This window comes from Zonotrichia leucophrys, chromosome 2 (genome assembly GCF_028769735.1).
Source record: "Zonotrichia leucophrys gambelii isolate GWCS_2022_RI chromosome 2, RI_Zleu_2.0, whole genome shotgun sequence".
NCBI lineage: Eukaryota > Metazoa > Chordata > Aves > Passeriformes > Passerellidae > Zonotrichia > Zonotrichia leucophrys.
Window position 1 is genome coordinate 9,392,832 of NC_088171.1, and position 17,383 is coordinate 9,410,214.

Here is a 17,383-nt window from a genome sequence, read left to right on the forward strand (position 1 = left end):
CCTCAGAAGTTGACCTGCCTCTATCCTAGTAGTCTACACAGAATATTTTCTGCACCAGTGTAGGAGGACGTAGGCACCTAGGTTAGAGAAACTGTGGCTCTTACACAGCCTGAGCCCTGTGCATCCACAGCTTGGTGGCACAGCCTGGGCAGCTTACCCACATCACCAAGCCTGCCTTGAGCTCAGTGTGGGCCACCCACAGAAGGGTTAACTTGGTTTTCCAGAAGGATTTTCTAGCTCCCACTACATCTGTGTGATGCAGAGGTAGAGGCAGAAGGCAAGTCCCCCACCTTGAAGGCAATTTGGGCAGATGGCAGAGGAGCAGAAATGCTCTGACAGCTGGATGGACTTTTGAACTGCCTACTGCACTCTCAGTGCTCCCCTTTTGCTCTGTGGTGCCTATGTAGCATAGTTTAAACACCCTCCCTGATGCCAGAACTGCAACTGGGAAAAGGTAGGAGAAAGGACTAGACTGGAGCAGACTGGGATATGACAGAAGAAATCTGCATCCTACAGCAAAAATTAGAAAGCAACTTTGCATTGACTGCAAAAACTGATCCTAACCAGCACTCAGAAAACCCCATACCTCTAAATACACACCCTTTGCACAGCCTTGCTTTCATAATCATGTCAGTCTTTTGCTCTAGGTCTCTGCTATAATCACCCTGTTTTCATATTAAAAACATATTGGGGTAGGTTCTCTGCTGGTGTAAACTGGCAACGTGCCCTGATTCTCGTGGAACTGTGCCAATTTTCATCAGCTGCAAATCTGGACCATTCTTGCTAATTTACTTGTAAAGAAGCTCCCCACATGCCTCTAATCATTTCCATTTTCCCCCTTGACCCTTCCTGTGTTTGAGGTTGGGTTTTTATCCTAGAAACATGGTGAGAAAATGCTTTATTTTGTTTCATCAGCAAACTGGGATGTCGTTACTCACCACTTCTGGCCTCTCCTCCAAAATCAGGTTCACAATAGGGTGCAGCACAGAAAGGTCTGTGACACCTCCATGGTTTGGGAAGGTGCAGGAATGGACACACACAGGGCAGCTCAGGAGCTGGACCTGCTGTGTCAGAAAAGGAGGCGGCACTTACTCTGTCCCTGTGGCAGTTTAAACACATCTACAATGATCCTTGGATATCCCACTGATGTATTTTCCTAAGGAAATCTTTTGTTTTCTATCATCAACCTAGTTTTCCCCCTCATGTGGTTTATTTGTCTCACCTTAACTATTAAGTTTTTATTTTTATGCTGAGCTATGCTACCAGCTTCTCTAGAAAAACTTTGTCTAGTATTTTTTGTAGAACTCATGTCTTTTTGATAAAACTATATATATACTTGTAAACTTCTCCATTAAATTGTTCATCTTTGAAATATACTATAAGGCTGGAGCAGCAAGACACACTGTTGCAACAATCAGGGTTATTTTTCCTTAGAACTATACTCCATCCAGGCTCTTTGTAGATTTGGGTCTTTTATCTTTAATGACTTTATCAATTAAGTTTCCTGACACCAAAAAAGTTCACCATTGTAATTCCTGGAAGCATTCTCAGAACCACTTATCCCAACAGGGTTTTGTATGAAGCTGGCTACCTCCAGTGTTCCTCTATTGTATCACATTTTCCTGATTAATTACCTAAGTTTTAATAGGAATTCAGTTAGCAATTCTTTAGCTCCTTCAGATTCCTTGGACGAATGCCACAAGTTCTGACTTTCACTGTCATTTAATTCCATGGGTTGTTGCAAACCCTGTATATACATCACTGCTTTTGGCAACACTTGCTCTTTGTAAATAGCAAATTCTAAGGCAAGTGGTTCCTTATGATCTGCTCTGCTGAAGTTCTAAGCCACCAAAACATTTTGTTTCTGCATAAGCTCTTTGTCTTCTTAGTTTGTTCCCTCTGTGCCTTGGTGACTCCTCGTGTATTTTCAGCACGTTATGGCTACAAACATTCTTCAAATTTCCTCTAAAGTATTTGAGTTTAATTACACTGGTATTACAAGCAAATGGCTCTGAAATAATAAACCCCTATTTTTTAACAATGCACACCAATGTTGTGATCTATCTTTATTCATATTTGCCTTAAAACCCCGTCAGAGAAGAAAATATTCTTTACTTTGTGCTCTTTACTGTCACTCATAACCTATTCAAGGTAGGATTTAGCCCATGTATTTTCTCCTGGTCCTATTAACTCTTCACTTTTCTTGTCTAAAGAAAACCTATGGGATTTATGGAGCAGCCTCCCACTTCCACATCCCAATCTCTTTCCTGCTCAGTACAGAGAAATGAATTATTGCACCTCATTGATTTTTTAACTTAGTACCATATTTCACAAGTGATAAATTGTACCTATATTATCCTGATGCCAGACATTAAGCCCTACTCACAGTTTCCTTTAAGCTCCTTATATCAGTATTTGCAAGTTTTATTATTTTACTGAAATGTTCCTCTTTAGAGGTGTTTTTTGCCCCTTGCTGCACCACAGATGCAGTTGTTTATCATGTCTTCTGTTCTTGGGTGTATTTTGCAAAGATGAGAGGTCTGAGCAGCCTTTAAGAAATGGAACATTTTAATCTGCAAATACAAGAGAAGAAAAGCAAAATTATAGGAAAGTATCCTTTCTTGTAAAGATTTGCTTTAGCTGCATACGCTTTTGCTCTATGAGGAAATGTGTAACACTAAGCAAGAATAAGAAATATTTTTGCTTTGTATAGGTTGATGAAACAAAGAACAGAATACTATATTTTCAAGTATCTTAATTTTTTTAAGTTGAAAATTTGTGAAATGCACAGGGTGCAAAAAGACAGTAAAATATTCTAGGCCTAGGCAAATGTCTCAAGTGGTCTGACAAACCCAATCTATTCAGATTAACAACAGAAATTGAGGGATGACTTGATGACATCGTTAATGTATCTTTTCAAGGAGCAAATAATACCAGTTAATAAAGAGCTCTTCAGCCTAGATGAGAGAGGCATAAAAAGAGCAAATGGTGAGAAGCTGATGCCAGACAAATTCAAATGAGATATAATAAAGAGTAACAGCCATGATGATTAATCACTTGAACAAACAACCTCCTCCACATTATGAAATTTTTAGATGAAAAGTGGATGTCTTTCTGAAATACATAATTTAAACAAACGGTTTAAGTTCTAAACAACTGCATAAAATTCCTTGCACAATCTTAGAAGACCAAAGTGGGTGATCAAACAGTGCCTCAAACCTGAAAGTTTTAATATGTGGCAGCTTCCAGAACCATACAACCATTCATAACTACTTCTGGCTTCTTATCATTTTCCCTTTTTTAATTTTATTAAAATGATATGTTTGTGAAACAGTTTTCTAGCCCTCAATCTTGTTCCACAAAAGGTTAATTTCCCTTCAGACGTATCAGGTAAAAAGCAGGTGAAAGTTGTATTTAAAAAAAACACTCCTGTTTCAAATAGCATTTAACATAAAGAGAGAGAGGGGGAAGAGGGAGAAAAAGACACAAACAGCAGCTCTGGAAGTATTAAAAGCATGCTCTGAAAACCTCTGTGATGACAGTTTGAAGAAAGCAGCTTTTATGTGCTACTGAGCCCATCTCCACAATGTCTTTTAAATGCAGCTGTTTACCCAGAAAATATCAGCAAGGGCCAGAATCTGGACTAGATGAGGCACCTTTTGATTGCAGACACTGAACTGAATCCTCAACTAATAAATTGTTCCACACCTTTGTCTGAAACAAGAAAAGCAAAGGTCTTCATTTTCTCACAAGAATGCACAAGCCCCCTCAAAAGCAGAGTATGGTTTTCTACATCTAAGTCTCAGTATTTGTTGACTTAAAGAGTTTGTATGAATGACAATGCACATCACTGGTTTGTTACTTCTGTCATCTGTGCCACTGAGTGTACCTTGGCTCAGATCAAAGTTGAAAGCTTCTTAAAAGATACACAAACCACAATGTGACAAATAGCATGCTTTGTTTGACACAGCAAACAAGAAATTACTTTCATCAATCCAGGGAAAGAATCCTGTGTTTTCAGTGCTAATTCTGAAGGCTGCAGTGATGGAACCAGAGCTTTACTTCATCCCCAAGGAATGAGGACCTCTCCAAAGACAAACAGAAAGGAAGAAACAATTTCAGTGCATTAAATGCTGACAATGGTATGAATTTGAGGCTTGCACTCTACACATTTGCATTCCCCATTTACACAATTAAACAGATATCCCACAAAGTGAAAAATGTCTCCATTAAGCAAATATTAATCTGACTGGAAATTACAGATTAGAACATTCTCAGCACTTCATAAACAGATCCAAAACTAAACATTCCTACATCTACCACATTACACAGCTTTGTACCACACATGGTTAATGCTCAGGCATCAGAAATACTGCAAACAAGATGTTTTGTTCTTTTAATAACAACATTACCTAAGCAATTGCCATTGTACTCTTATCAAATACTTCAACGTTTTCAAAACTATAAAGCACATTAGATCTATAAATCCTTACTAAATGTGCACTATTGGAGTAAAAAAGATTTTCAATAAGATAAATGCTCAATAAAAATCAATGGTCATATGTGAAATCACGTTTTGGTTGGAATCGAATTAGATCCAATAGTGTATGTGTACAAATTTACCCTTAAATTAAACTTTTTCTCCCTGAGGAGGAAGCAATATTTACTTAACAGAGCAGATTTTTAATTCAGCTAGGAACAAGTGACAACCTTTTCACTGGCTTGTAAGGGCTTTAAATGAGACCTAATAACATCTCTACTACCCTTACAAACTAAAATTGCTCAGCTTTCCTACTGAGTTGGAAGCACATGTCTGAAAGTTAACAGAAATTCACAGAAAATGCAAACACTAAGAAAATAACGCAACAATGACAGAGTATGCCCGTGTACAAACAAATATGTATTTAATATATGTGAACAAAGAGCAAATGAAGTAAAACATTTTCAAACTCCTGAGAAGAAAGGGCAGACACTGTATTTTTGTAATTAAGGATGTCTGACTCAGATCTCTTAAAACAACCTTTAACAGGGCAACTACAAAGGTCTGTGACACAGTGTTCCTTGCTGAGTCAAAGGCAGGGCTCACATGTGCAGATTTGCCAAAACCTGCCCTCCTCAGCCAGCAGAAGTATTTCAAGCTGGAATTCCTCTTTAATGCGTTCAGCCTCGGCTCTCATTGTTTATGACAGCAGTGCACTTGGTTCTCAGAAGAAATCCTGGCTTGTAGGCTTCCAGGAGAATAAATGTCCTGATTTCCAGTGGGAGAAAAGAATTTTTGTGTTCACACAGGCAAAGGTTTATTCATCCTGCTCAATGATTACACCCTGGAGCCTGGCTGGGAGGGAGGGACACAGCCCAGCATCCCTGGGACCATCCCTGGCACCATCCTACCTAACAAAACCATTTAGGGATAAGCCCAGGGCAGGTAGAGCCCTCACCAGGCTCACTGCTCTCTACACAGGCTTTACTTATTGTGTCAATACACACTTTTATAACGCATTCTTTTAGAAACCACCAACCTGCACAATAGTACTGTTTTCCTTTCACTTATAGTCTTATTTTTATCACACTTTTTTCACATAACTAAGTGTAAAAACACATTACAGGCAGCAAGTTTCATGATGTAAAGACACAATATCACTGAAGCCCATTGCAGTTGCTACACTAAAAAGTTTGCTTCAAACCTTTTCCCCAACATTGCTGTTTCTGTATCAGATTTATTCAGCCCACACAATTTAATAGCTCTTCCTGAAAAGTTGTTCCCCTGCCATTGATGACAGCAGGCCACCTGCCTCTGCTAATGAGCAGTGCCATGCCCAGTTGCAGCTCTGCAAGAAGAAAATAGATTGGCTCTCTGGCTGATGCATTTCATTCTAGAAGACCAGAAGATGTTGAATCTGTGTCTCACTCCTCCAAAAAGGTTTTAAAATTTACTGCAATGTACAGTACCTCACCTGAGTGCAGCTAAAACTCCTCATTTTTCCTAAATCTTCTGTAAAAGTCAGTCATTCGAGACAGATCTGAGATTTCAGCAGTATTTAAACATACAATTAACATTTAAAAATTATACAGATGGATAAAACCAGGTATCATTAGTAACTTATTAGTCACCTTCAAAACAGGCAGCGTGTTCGTTATGTTAATGTCCTTGGAGTGTTTAAAGCAACCTTTTGCATTTGAAGTGGAGTCTCTTGGTAAAAGGTGGCACTTAATAAGAAATGACAATTACTAAGGCATGTTACTCTCCAGAAGACTGCAGTATGAATTTTAATTTCTTCTTGGCCATGTATCAGCTAAGGCTAACGCAGGCATTTTACTTTAGAAGGAGTAGGAAGTACAGTAAAAGTGAAAACCAAAATGAGAGAGGACACTAATCTTCTCTGAGTTTCAATTAAGGCCCAGCACCTCTGGATTAAAGGCTTATTTTAACGAAAAGCCTTAATTAAGTATACATGTGTATAGGATCACCTTAATGAGGTATGACAGAAATAGAAGAGATGGCAAGCATTATTTGAAAAGAAGCTTATTAGCCACTTTAGGAAAGTCAGTCATAGATTCTAACAAAAAAATTGAATGCAATACTGAAAAGACACAAGAGTGCTGAATCATGTTCAAGCATAAAACTGAAACTGAAACAGGCACAAGAGAATTTTCAGTAACTTAATAATAATTTTCAGTATCTTTATATCCATAATGTCAGTGATTTTTCTACGCATCAGTGGGTTGGCTTTGGAAAATATTTCAGCATTTACCCTTTCATTTAAATTTTAGACAGCAGAAAATCGAGTTTTCTACTTTATTTCCTAATTAAATTTATTACTGAAAATCTTTAAAAGTTTATACTGTAAAATATCCCTTCATCACATTTGGTGTCAGGATAACGTGTAAGTTTCCTTTAAAAACTGCTATTTTATCATTTAATTCCTGCCTTTGGAAACAATCAGTGATTTAATGTAATTTTAAAGATAGCCACTTCAGCTGCTTTTTCCATCTTCCCCTACCGTACAGAGAGGTATACTCATTTGCAGATTTGACTTTAAAGTAATTACTTGTAATTACAGAGAAGTGCATCCAGTGGATTAATCACTCCATTTATATGCTGCTCAAAGGATTACTCTCAGGACAGCCTAACTGCATTTGCTCAGAAAATGTCACTTCCACAGGAAAACAAATCTCTCAAGTCAGCAGCAGCTGAGAAGGACTCTGACAAGTATTTAAACCCAAAAAATCAAAGAAATTGCACACCTGGATTTGAGGCACCATCTGTGCCTGTTCTCCTCATGAAAAATAAAGGGCCACCAAGTGAGAATAACCAGGGAAATGGCCAGAGAAAGCCCACACTCCTTCTAGATGGATTCCACACAATTCTGCTTCTGAAAGAAACACATCAGTGCTAACCAAAGACATGGGCAGTGCTTTGGCTCAGGAAGCCACATTTTAAAATGTGGGAAGTCCCTGAAGGAGCTGATGCTGTACTAAACACATCCTTACCATGTCCCTGAGCCATTTTCCTTGCAAGGAAGAAAATAGAATACATCAGGACAAATACCTTTGTTTGATCCATATGGATACTGTTAATCTATCCTCTTTTTAAAGATTTCTTCTTTTTTCAGTCATGATTCCATTATAGAGTAGCCAAAGACACAGATCACCCAAAATGGCAGTGAGGAAGCTGCTGAAGGCTCCGGAGCACAAGTCCTGGGAGGAGCAGCTGAGGATGGAGAGCTTGGAGAAGAGAAGGCTCAGGGGGGACCTTGCTGCTCTCCACCTGAAAGGAGGCTGTAGCCAGGTGAGGGTTAGTCTCTTCTTCCAGGTAACAAGCAGTATGGATGAGAGAAAATGGCCCTAAGTTGGGTCAAGGGAGGTTTAGATTGAGAATTGAGAGAAATGTCTTTACTGAAAGGGTTGTCTAGCACTGCAACAGACTGTTCAGGGAAGTGGTGGAATCACCATCCCTGGAAGTGTTTTTAAAAATGTGTAGATGTGGCAGTTAGAGACACAGTTCAGTGGTGGATTGGCAGGGCTGGGTTAATAGCTAGACTTTTCAAGTTGTTTCAAACGTAAACCGTTCTATACATCAGTGATAATCATAGGGCCTGCCTTCCATCTTACTACCTACCAGATTAAAAATACACATTAAAAATTGAAAAGCACAACAAAAATATCTTCAAATCCAAATGCACAAGGAGGAACACAACTAATGCTCACTAACCTCCCCATTACCCCACATACATAGAGCTAAATGGGAAAACACTGCCTAGAGGCAGTGGGGTGCACTGAGTGGTAGGGAAAACCAGAAAGGATCATTCCCAGGGGCTTCCCTGTGGACAGTGGCTGGTATCAAGCCAGGAGAGGATCCACTGCACCCTCTGAGGAGAAGGAAGCAAAATCTCCCACTGCTACCCTTCCCTCAGAGCCTGTGGGGCTGGGGGAAAAGGGACAAAAGGTTAACAAGAATCATCATGTCTGGAAAAGATCTGTAAGACCAATGAGTCCAACCATCAACCCATTAACCATTGCTGGATCCACCACAAAGCCATGTCCCCCAGTGTCACACCCACAGCTTTCCTGCAGCACAGAGTCCCTCTGGTCAGCCCATCTTGACCTGTGAGTGGAGAAGAGCAGGGCTGGCTGTGGAAAAACCACACACTGAAACATCCAGATCTGGGCTCCCAACTGCAGGAGGAACATGGACCTGGAGGAGTGAGTGCAGAGGATGCCACAGAGATGGTCAGGAGGCTGGAGCACCTCTGCCATGGAAACAGGCTGGGAGTTGGAGCTGTTTGGCCTAGAGATAGGAAGGCTCCAGTGACACCTTAGAGCAGCTTCAAGTGCCTTAAGGGACAGCAGGAGAGGGAACAGAGTGATAGGACAAGGAGTTAAATGGCTTTAAACTGAGAAAGGGTGGAATTTAATTTAGATATTAGGAAGAAATTCTTCCCTGGGAGGGTGGCGAGGCCTGGCACAGGTTGCCCAGAGAAGCTGTGGCTTCCCCATCCCTGGCAGTGTTCAACGCCAGGCTGGATGGGGCTCTGAGCACGCTGGGGTAGTGGGAAGTGTCCCCAGCCATGGCAGGGGAGGTAGAACAAGGTGACCTTTAAGGCCCTTTCCAAACTGAACCTTGCTGTGGGTGTGAACCAGAGAAGCCCTGTGGGCAGTGGCTGCTGTTTGTCACAGCTGAGGGGTCTCACTCATCCCTGCACCTCCACCCTGGCACCAAGTCACATCCCTCTGCTGTACTGGGGGATATTGGGACCTCAGAGGAGCAGCTCCAGCCCAAAGGGGCTGCCAGCATCATCCCTGCCCTGTGTATCACTGCCTTCCCTCTCTACAACAAGCCAATCCTGCAGAACACTTCTGGGGTTTATTGCTGCAGCCACATCTTTGTCAGTTCAGCCTGAAATTTGTGATTGTTGCCATTAGTTCTGAGTCCATTCCCTGCACACTGCAGGCAGCCCACTGAGGATGAAATGAGGTTGCCAGGAGGGGAACAGACGCGGTGATTTATGGATCCAAAGTTAACTTCAGTGCCTGGAACAGATGTTAAGCTCTTTCCCATGGGATCCTGAGGAGAAAACAACAGAAATTGTTGCTTCTTATCTGCTATTGAGGAGGCTGCTTCTCCTGAGAAATATTATTGAAGTCCTTGTACATATCTGCATGTAAAGGAACACTATTCTTGTCAAACCAGCTAAAGATTAGCAATGGAACATCATGATTTTACAGGGTTCTATTCTACATCTCCTAAAATAAAGCATAAGCATGGGGAGAAATGGAGGAACAGGTAGATAAGCCCATTCCCTGTGTAAAAATAATACATTCTTGTTTATATTCAGGGGACTGGAAGGCAAAATTAGCCTTTGGGATTGTTTTTAATTATATGAAATTAAAATGTGTTTGAGCATGCCAAACTTTTATAGCTCATAATGAGTTTATTGAATATAATAATTATGAGCTCAGTAATTAAAACTTTAAAATTACTGTTATTTTATTTAATATAAATGATAAAGCAAAGATTTCATTTGACTTTTTATAAGTTAAAACTAGGATGTGTCAGAAACATCAATCTTAAATTTCATATTACAGTAATTGCACGTTAGGCTTCAACTACTGGAGCTGTATGTGCATAAAAGCTTTTAACAATTCAAAAATATTGGCTAAGTGCAGAGTTTCATTTAATTTACTATAATATGTATGGTTTTAAATAATTTATAACAATAATTATTCAAGATTGGTTGGAGGTTTTTTTGCTTTATAGGGCTGCCTCTCCAAACAAGAGACAACAGCAGTTTCTGCAGTTGCTCTACAGGATCATATAATACACAATCATCAGCTGCAGGATCCTTTAACATTCTAAGTCAAGGACAAGGAATACCAACAACTTTTACAAATCCCATGAATAAAAGAAATAGTCAGTGCAATAGCACATACTGGACTAAGAAAAAAGAGCACAAAAGCAAGGAAGATGCAGAAAAGGAGAATCTTCTTGACCCCAGTGCTCCACAGCTGACATTAGGTAAACCATTCTGATTTGTAACTTTTGTTATCATTTAAAATAAACTAAAATGTGGAGGTTAAGCTTTGAGTTCAGAAGATTATTTAATTCTCAACAGCATGGTATCTTCTTTTAAAATTTACCAAAATTCAGCAGTTTAAGCCATTAGGTAGAAAATGGGATTGCCATCACTGCCTTAAATGTGTCTTTTCATATCTGAAATGCATTTATAACATTATTTTTGTGACAATGAATGTAAAAAGGTGAAACTGGGTCATCTTGATGAAGACATATTCTTCATTAGAAGCAATAAGTACTTTTAACGTCTATTGAATGTCGTAACATTCTTTACATCTTATTTTAAGAAAGCATCAGTGATTTTCTAACTACATTTAGTTGGGGACAGGTTCTAGCATTAAGCTTTTTTTAAGGTCTATTTGAAATGGTCTGGTTTATTCCTTATTCTGTAAAAAGACATTTAATAAAGCTGCATGAAATGTATTCTTTGTTAATATATACGCAGCTTTGCCCAAAGTTAAAAAGGTTTGTTTATACAATGGTCCTGGGGCTAAACCAGGGAAGAATTAACACCTGTAGCTAAATACCTTTTTCAAATTTAGAAGCAAACATGCAGCAAGATAAAAGTCACAGATGTGAGGGTTTGGAATGATGCCTGGCGAGAAAATTCACTTTTAAATAGTGTTATAATAATACAGTTGTGGAGCAGCGACAGACGATATTGCTTAGAAAAACAAAACCAGGGAGCATCTTAAGGGACCAGGAGATCAAATGTGCTTCTTGCCTCTCTGTATTTCCCTTTTCTAAGGATTTCAACACTATTTTTGCCATGAAGATCTTCTTGTGTCCATCCTTTCTGTTGCCTTGATTAAGCACTACTCAAAGAACCTTCTGGCTCAAAAATTTGCAGTTTTGAGTATAATAAACTTTCATCATTGTCAATAGCTAGTTTATTTAATCTTTTTCATGCAAACACCCTTTGGCCTCCCTGAAGATCAGGTTGGCTTTGCCACAGGAACTGTCACAGCCGTCCCAGCTCCAGAGGGAACCCATTAAACCAGGGATGCTCCATCCAAGCACATCTGCCTTTGGAAATAGCTGTAAATTCAGAGGGAAATTCAGATTGTGCACAACAAGGGAGTGTAACCAGTGACAGGACAAAGGTAATCAGATGAGGTAATTAGCACTATATTTACATGGTTATAGCTCTAAAGAGGGCAGGGTTTTTTCTTTGGTTCATTCTGAAGAGAGGATAGCAGGGGGAAAAACAGAGAAGAGGTATTGGGGTTAAAATGAACATCAATGATGAATGATTATGGAAGCTAAAGGCTGAGGTGAAAAAATGCAGCCCAGGTGTGAGCATGTTTTCTGCTGTTATTAGAAAGACTGAGTGTTTTCTCTTTAAATCACAGCACTGACTGAGTTTTCCCACACAGATATTGGTAAAAGGGATTCAAAGGATTGTGCTGAGATACTTTGTAGTATTTCCACCAATATTCTCATATTATTTCACCAATATTATATATATATATATAATATCTCACATAATTATAATAATAATATTATATTCTTATATTATTATCTCAAAATGCATCTGTCAAACTTTCTCTTCCTTAATAAGGATTGTGTGGTTTAAACATTAAAACTGCAAAACAACATTGAAAATGTAATTTAATGGAACATTTTCTTCTTGAGTTTATGGGTAATAAAAGAAAGTTTAAGAGGTCTGTGTCATTCATTTTTTTCAATAGGGGTTTGATTCCTAAAATCCAGCAGTAATAGTTTAAAGGTTAATTTATGTAAATGCTTCAATAACGTTTATTTTATTGGTTGTAAATGGGTGTGTCAGTAAATGGGTTGGGCTTTTAAACTTGATGCATAAGGATGAAAATTCTTGGATGTCCTGAGCTGTGATAAATGTAGTTTTTCATTGCTTGTATCTTTTCAAAGTGCTGCTTTGAGAATATCTCCACAGAGCCTTTTGCTTTGACCACATGTCCCTCCTTGTGTGTCCTGCCACCAGACTTCCTTCAGAAACTCTGCTGTATAAAAGATTTCCCTCAAAACACCTGTAGAACCTGTCTCTCACAAGTGTCCCATCTGCTCTGTATTATTTAGAAGTTCAGTTTTGCTGCCAATCTCTTCTTGTTTGGCAGTTTAAATAATCCATTTCTGAAGGCTTTAAATAAGAATTTTCTATTACCCTGGGGGTATACAGAACGCTTTCCACAAAGCCATCTCATTTTCTTCCTTAAAACATTCTCTGACCACAATGCTTGGAAAGAAATCAAGATCAGGCATTTTTTAGGTTGTGATGGTGTCTTTAATGCTGTCCCTGCTTTGCTTTCTTGTTCACTCCTCCTGTACCCAGATTTTCTCATCGCAGAGGCCATCACTCCATAGATTGAGCCACCAAAATGGGAGAACAAAAGTAACCAGGTGGGGTCTGGGTGAACCAAACCACATGCAGGGAAATCCCTCCCCACATTGTTCCAAAAGCATAAACTGACCCAGTTGAAACCTCAAAGCCGTTGCTCTAAAACACAGATTGACTTTGATTTATGTTTGAAGGATGTCATGACCTCACAAGGCAGTGGGTTAGGCAGATAGTTCAACTAAAGGGAAGGCAGTATTCCTGATAGATCCTTTAGTACCTCTCAAAAGTTCTTTTAAAAGATCAAAGGCAGTTTGTGCAAATTTCAGATGATTAACGATATACATCTGTAGATGGATGAGCTCAGAAGGAGAATTTTAGCCTCAAAAATTAACAAATCCTGCCCTAGAATAATGAGACACTTCAGCAAGGGGATCACCAAAACCCCATGACTTGCTGGGATTCCTTTTTTCTTCATGAGAAATGGGTTTGGATGCACAAGCTGCCTGATGGGGGTTTGAAAGCTTACACAGAACAAATATGTGCTGCATAGTACTGTCAGATTTGTGCACAGATTCTGGTATGAATGAAGGAGTTTACCCTTTCCTTCCCATCTAGGACTGAGCTCTCATCTAGGTGTCATCACCTTGCATTGTAATTATTGCAATTATCGTATGTCACTCTTTCTTGTTTGGTCAAACACCAGTAAAGCCTCACCATGGACTCAAGTTACACAAATTACTGGCTTGTTACACAAACCTTGGACACTTCTCCATGGATTCTGGTCAACCAGCACAAGCAGCTTCTGCTGCTCTTCAAAGGTGATCAATTTCTATATTCTGCTAGCACATGGATTTTACTGCTGAGGTACTGACACTGGACTTTATCTGGCACTTGTGGGGGCAGGCAGGAATGCTGTAAGTATTTCACATGTAAGGAAGTTCAATGATTCCTTCTTTAAGAAAGCAGAGATTTCACATCTACATGCAGCAGGCACCTCACATTCATTGCTGGAGATGGACAAGATCAGCTGTAACAGTGACAGCATCACTGGCCTCTTGTGACCATCTCTTTGTCTCTTCATGCTTTTTATTTTTCTTTCTTATGTCACAGCCTCCTTAAACTTCACAATTTTTTCAGCAGCAGTCACAGTTCTTTATTATACTACTTGATTAATTTTTATTTTTAAGAATGCATAAATGCAATGCTGAGAAAAAAATCACAATTCTGAGATTTTATTTGTACTGATCTTTTTGAAATTATGTTGTCACATTCCTTAGTTAATCCCATTTTAATGGCTCTGAAAAGTATCAAAATAAATTCAAATTACTCCTCAGCAAATAAAAATTTACATTTAAAAAATCCTGTCTAAATCCTGTATGTAAAAGAGGTTCTGGTAATTACTGGATAGCTAATCCATTCATGGTTTAGATTGGAAGGGACCTTAGAGATCATCCAGTTCCAATTTCCTGAAGTGGACAGGGACATTTTCCACTACCCCAGGGTGCTCAGAGCTCCATCCAGCCTGGCCTTGAACACTTCCAGGGATGGAACAGCCACAGCTTCTCTGGGTTTTTTCTTTGGCTCATTCTGAACAAAAAAAAAAAAAAAAAAAAAAAAACACAACAGAGTAGTTGAGCATCCTTCCTTGTCATTTCCTGCTGAAGAATGGGTAAAAAGAAAGAGCTCCACACAGCATGGAAAATCCATACAGTGCTGTCCAATATTCAGGAAGGAATTTGCAATTCGACCCAGGGTACAAATATAACTGAATAAGTGTGTGGACTCACAATTGTATTTACTTATTTTCTTGAGGTACTGCTGAAAGTCATCAGCTGGAGGAAGAAATGAAGGAAAGATTTTCCTTTTAATTCTTTATAACACTTTAAATTTAATTCTAGTTTTAGTAAGCGGACCAACTCAGTGGCCAGCTCTGATATTATTTTGAACACGATATGGTAGAGGAAGATTGGTAGCATTTGTGCACTTCTGGTGTTATGACAGTAGAGAAGCCTTTTTATCTGTTCTTGCAAAGCAGGTATAGGCTATTTTCTGTTTCAAATAAACTCCTGATAGATATGATTCCGGCCTTCATTCATCAGGGAAACATTTGCTGTTTGTACAATTCAAGATTGAATTTTGTCTTCTCAAAAGCTTTGTTAATTTCAGATGCGTACAACAGTTATTTCTATTTGGGAAACAAAGCAGGTGTGCACCCAATGCCAGAGAGTCACTTCCCCAGGTTATTTGATGAAATGCCTGCATTTTACCTTGATGGCCTGCTCAATGCCCATGTGTAGCATGGGCATAAACACATCCTGCTTTATTACATTCTCTAATCCATCATCTTGAAAATATTAAGCAAAAGAGACAAGTGACTGATGGAACAGAGAGCTGCTTCAGAGAGGTGATGATGGTAATTAGAAGAATTATCCCAATTGCTTAAAATTTCCTTTCCACAGTGTATTTTAAGACAGTTTGTCTGCTTGTTCCCCTTTTAAAATGTTTAGAAGACTTTTTACAGCCAAGTGTGTGTTGTGAATCAAGTCTTTGAATAACAGAAGCAGGGCTGTTGCTTCTTTTTACACCAACATTAGGTGGAGGTGAACAACTGTCCACAGACAGATGGGACAGGTCTGGAAAGATCTGCCAATTCCTGGCTACCCTCAAAGTCTGAAACTTCACAAGAAGGAGCAAAAGACAGCACTCATTACGAAGGTTACTTTAGATTTGGCACAAAAAGGCAAATGCCTCTGGAATTCTTTTTGTCCTTGGTGTTTCCTTAGCTTTTTTTCAAGGGAAAAGCCACTCTATGTGAAAGCTCTCCCTCCAGCTTCTCTGGGCTTCTTCTGGGCTTCACTCCTTCCCCAGCTTCCCCTAAGAGCCAACTGCTTTTTTGTCCAACTCTGTATCTTTTGTCAGGACAGAGATCATCAGCATTTGGTGGGAGTGTAGGTCAGATAAAGGTGAATTTTTCTTGTAGCCTGTCAACTTTCTTTCTCTTTTGTTTTACTGCACGTGAGAAACGCTGCATCTGATGTGCATCACCTCTTGAAATGTAATGTCTCTGTTGGGAAAGAGGAGGAAAATTAATCAGATTTCATTTTAAATGTTTGGTTTATCATTTTTTCCTCCAGCCAGCAGCAATTGCCATTTCTTCCTTTCTGCCACCCCATGTGCTGTTACACAAAATTCACAATTTCACAAAGTAATTTTGTTTTCACTCAAAAGACTGCAGTAATCACAGAAGCAAACTGATGACCTTTCAGAATTTTTCTTGTCAGCATTTTTTCCTTTTCAGCTGTTAGAATGCTTTAAAGTCAGGTTTGGTTCTGGGGTTGTTTTCTTTCCTTTGAAAAAACAGGTGCTGCATTGATGTTCCCATGTAGTCCATTAAGGGAGTACATTTTTGTATAACTATTCAAGCACATAATACATGAGTCTTTTAATTAAACTACCTAAGTGAATATCTTAATGAATTAAATGTAATCATCTTGAAAAGGAATTTTGATTCCAGATTTTTATGGTAAGAAATATAATTTAAAGCTATTTTATGATGAAGCACTTTATTCTTTTTTATAACCTTTTTAAAAGCAGATGGGAAGAACATAATTTGTAACTGAGCCATACAGAAGTATTCTAACCTGGAATAATTTAATCCATGAAATTTCATGTGAATAGGTGGAGACTTACAAAATTCTCTTAACGTTTTAATTTTAAAAACATGCATGTTGTAGAGTGTTCATGGATTGATTAATTAACTGTTTTTACATTCTGTAATCTAGTCTGCTTCATCTGTACCAACAAGATGAAATATATTGCAAGTCATTGTAATTATAATTATTTTTTCAGTGATGCCTGAAAACCTTTGAAAAATTTACAGGTAGAAAGTTGTCCCATGTGTAGAAAAGAGCAGGATCAGACCAGAGTAATACATGATGGGGCATGCTTAGTTAAATTGAATTAATTAGGTAAGCTTTACTTCTGATACAGGTGTGTCACCAGACAATATTTATTTCTTAATAATGTTCCAAGTGCATTATACTTTTAGTAAGAAACTAGACAGAATGCATGCACTAGAAAAGCTAAAGTTCAAAAAAATGTAACAAATCATTGTTTCATATAAATAACTAAATTATAAAAATTTGAGTTTCCTCTCCTTGAGCAGAATTGTGTCTTACAGAATTTAAGCTTCCTGGAGGGGATATATTATTGGAAAAGAGTCTAAAGACTTAAGGGAAGCAGTGCCTCCTAAGGATAGAAAATTAAGAAAGCAACTGTTTGAAAAAATGCTTTGCTATATTTGCTTCCTTGGTCTTGTTCCTTGGGGCAATTCAGCTTCCTTAAACCAGAACTCCTGAATATCAGGAGTTTCCTCCCTCCCTTTTTACTCATTTCTTCTCATTCACACTGCACAGGCAGCACTGTTGTTCTGTCAGTCTGCTCATTCCATCCTCTTTAGAACCAGTGCAAAATCCTTCCCTGGAAAAGAGAAA

General features: G+C 38.8%; 1 protein-coding gene across 1 annotated transcript; it reads left to right on the plus strand.

Annotated features, from left to right (window-relative positions):
- Nucleotides 1–7,148: 7,148 nt before the first annotated feature.
- Nucleotides 7,149–17,248, plus strand: RNF32 (ring finger protein 32). Its single transcript, XM_064706751.1, is given in 6 exon segments — nucleotides 7,149–7,308; nucleotides 10,275–10,457; nucleotides 10,460–10,516; nucleotides 16,741–16,777; nucleotides 16,779–16,862; nucleotides 17,071–17,248. Coding segments are annotated over 6 exon segments (699 nt in total).
- The last annotated feature ends 135 nt before the right edge of the window (nucleotides 17,249–17,383 follow it).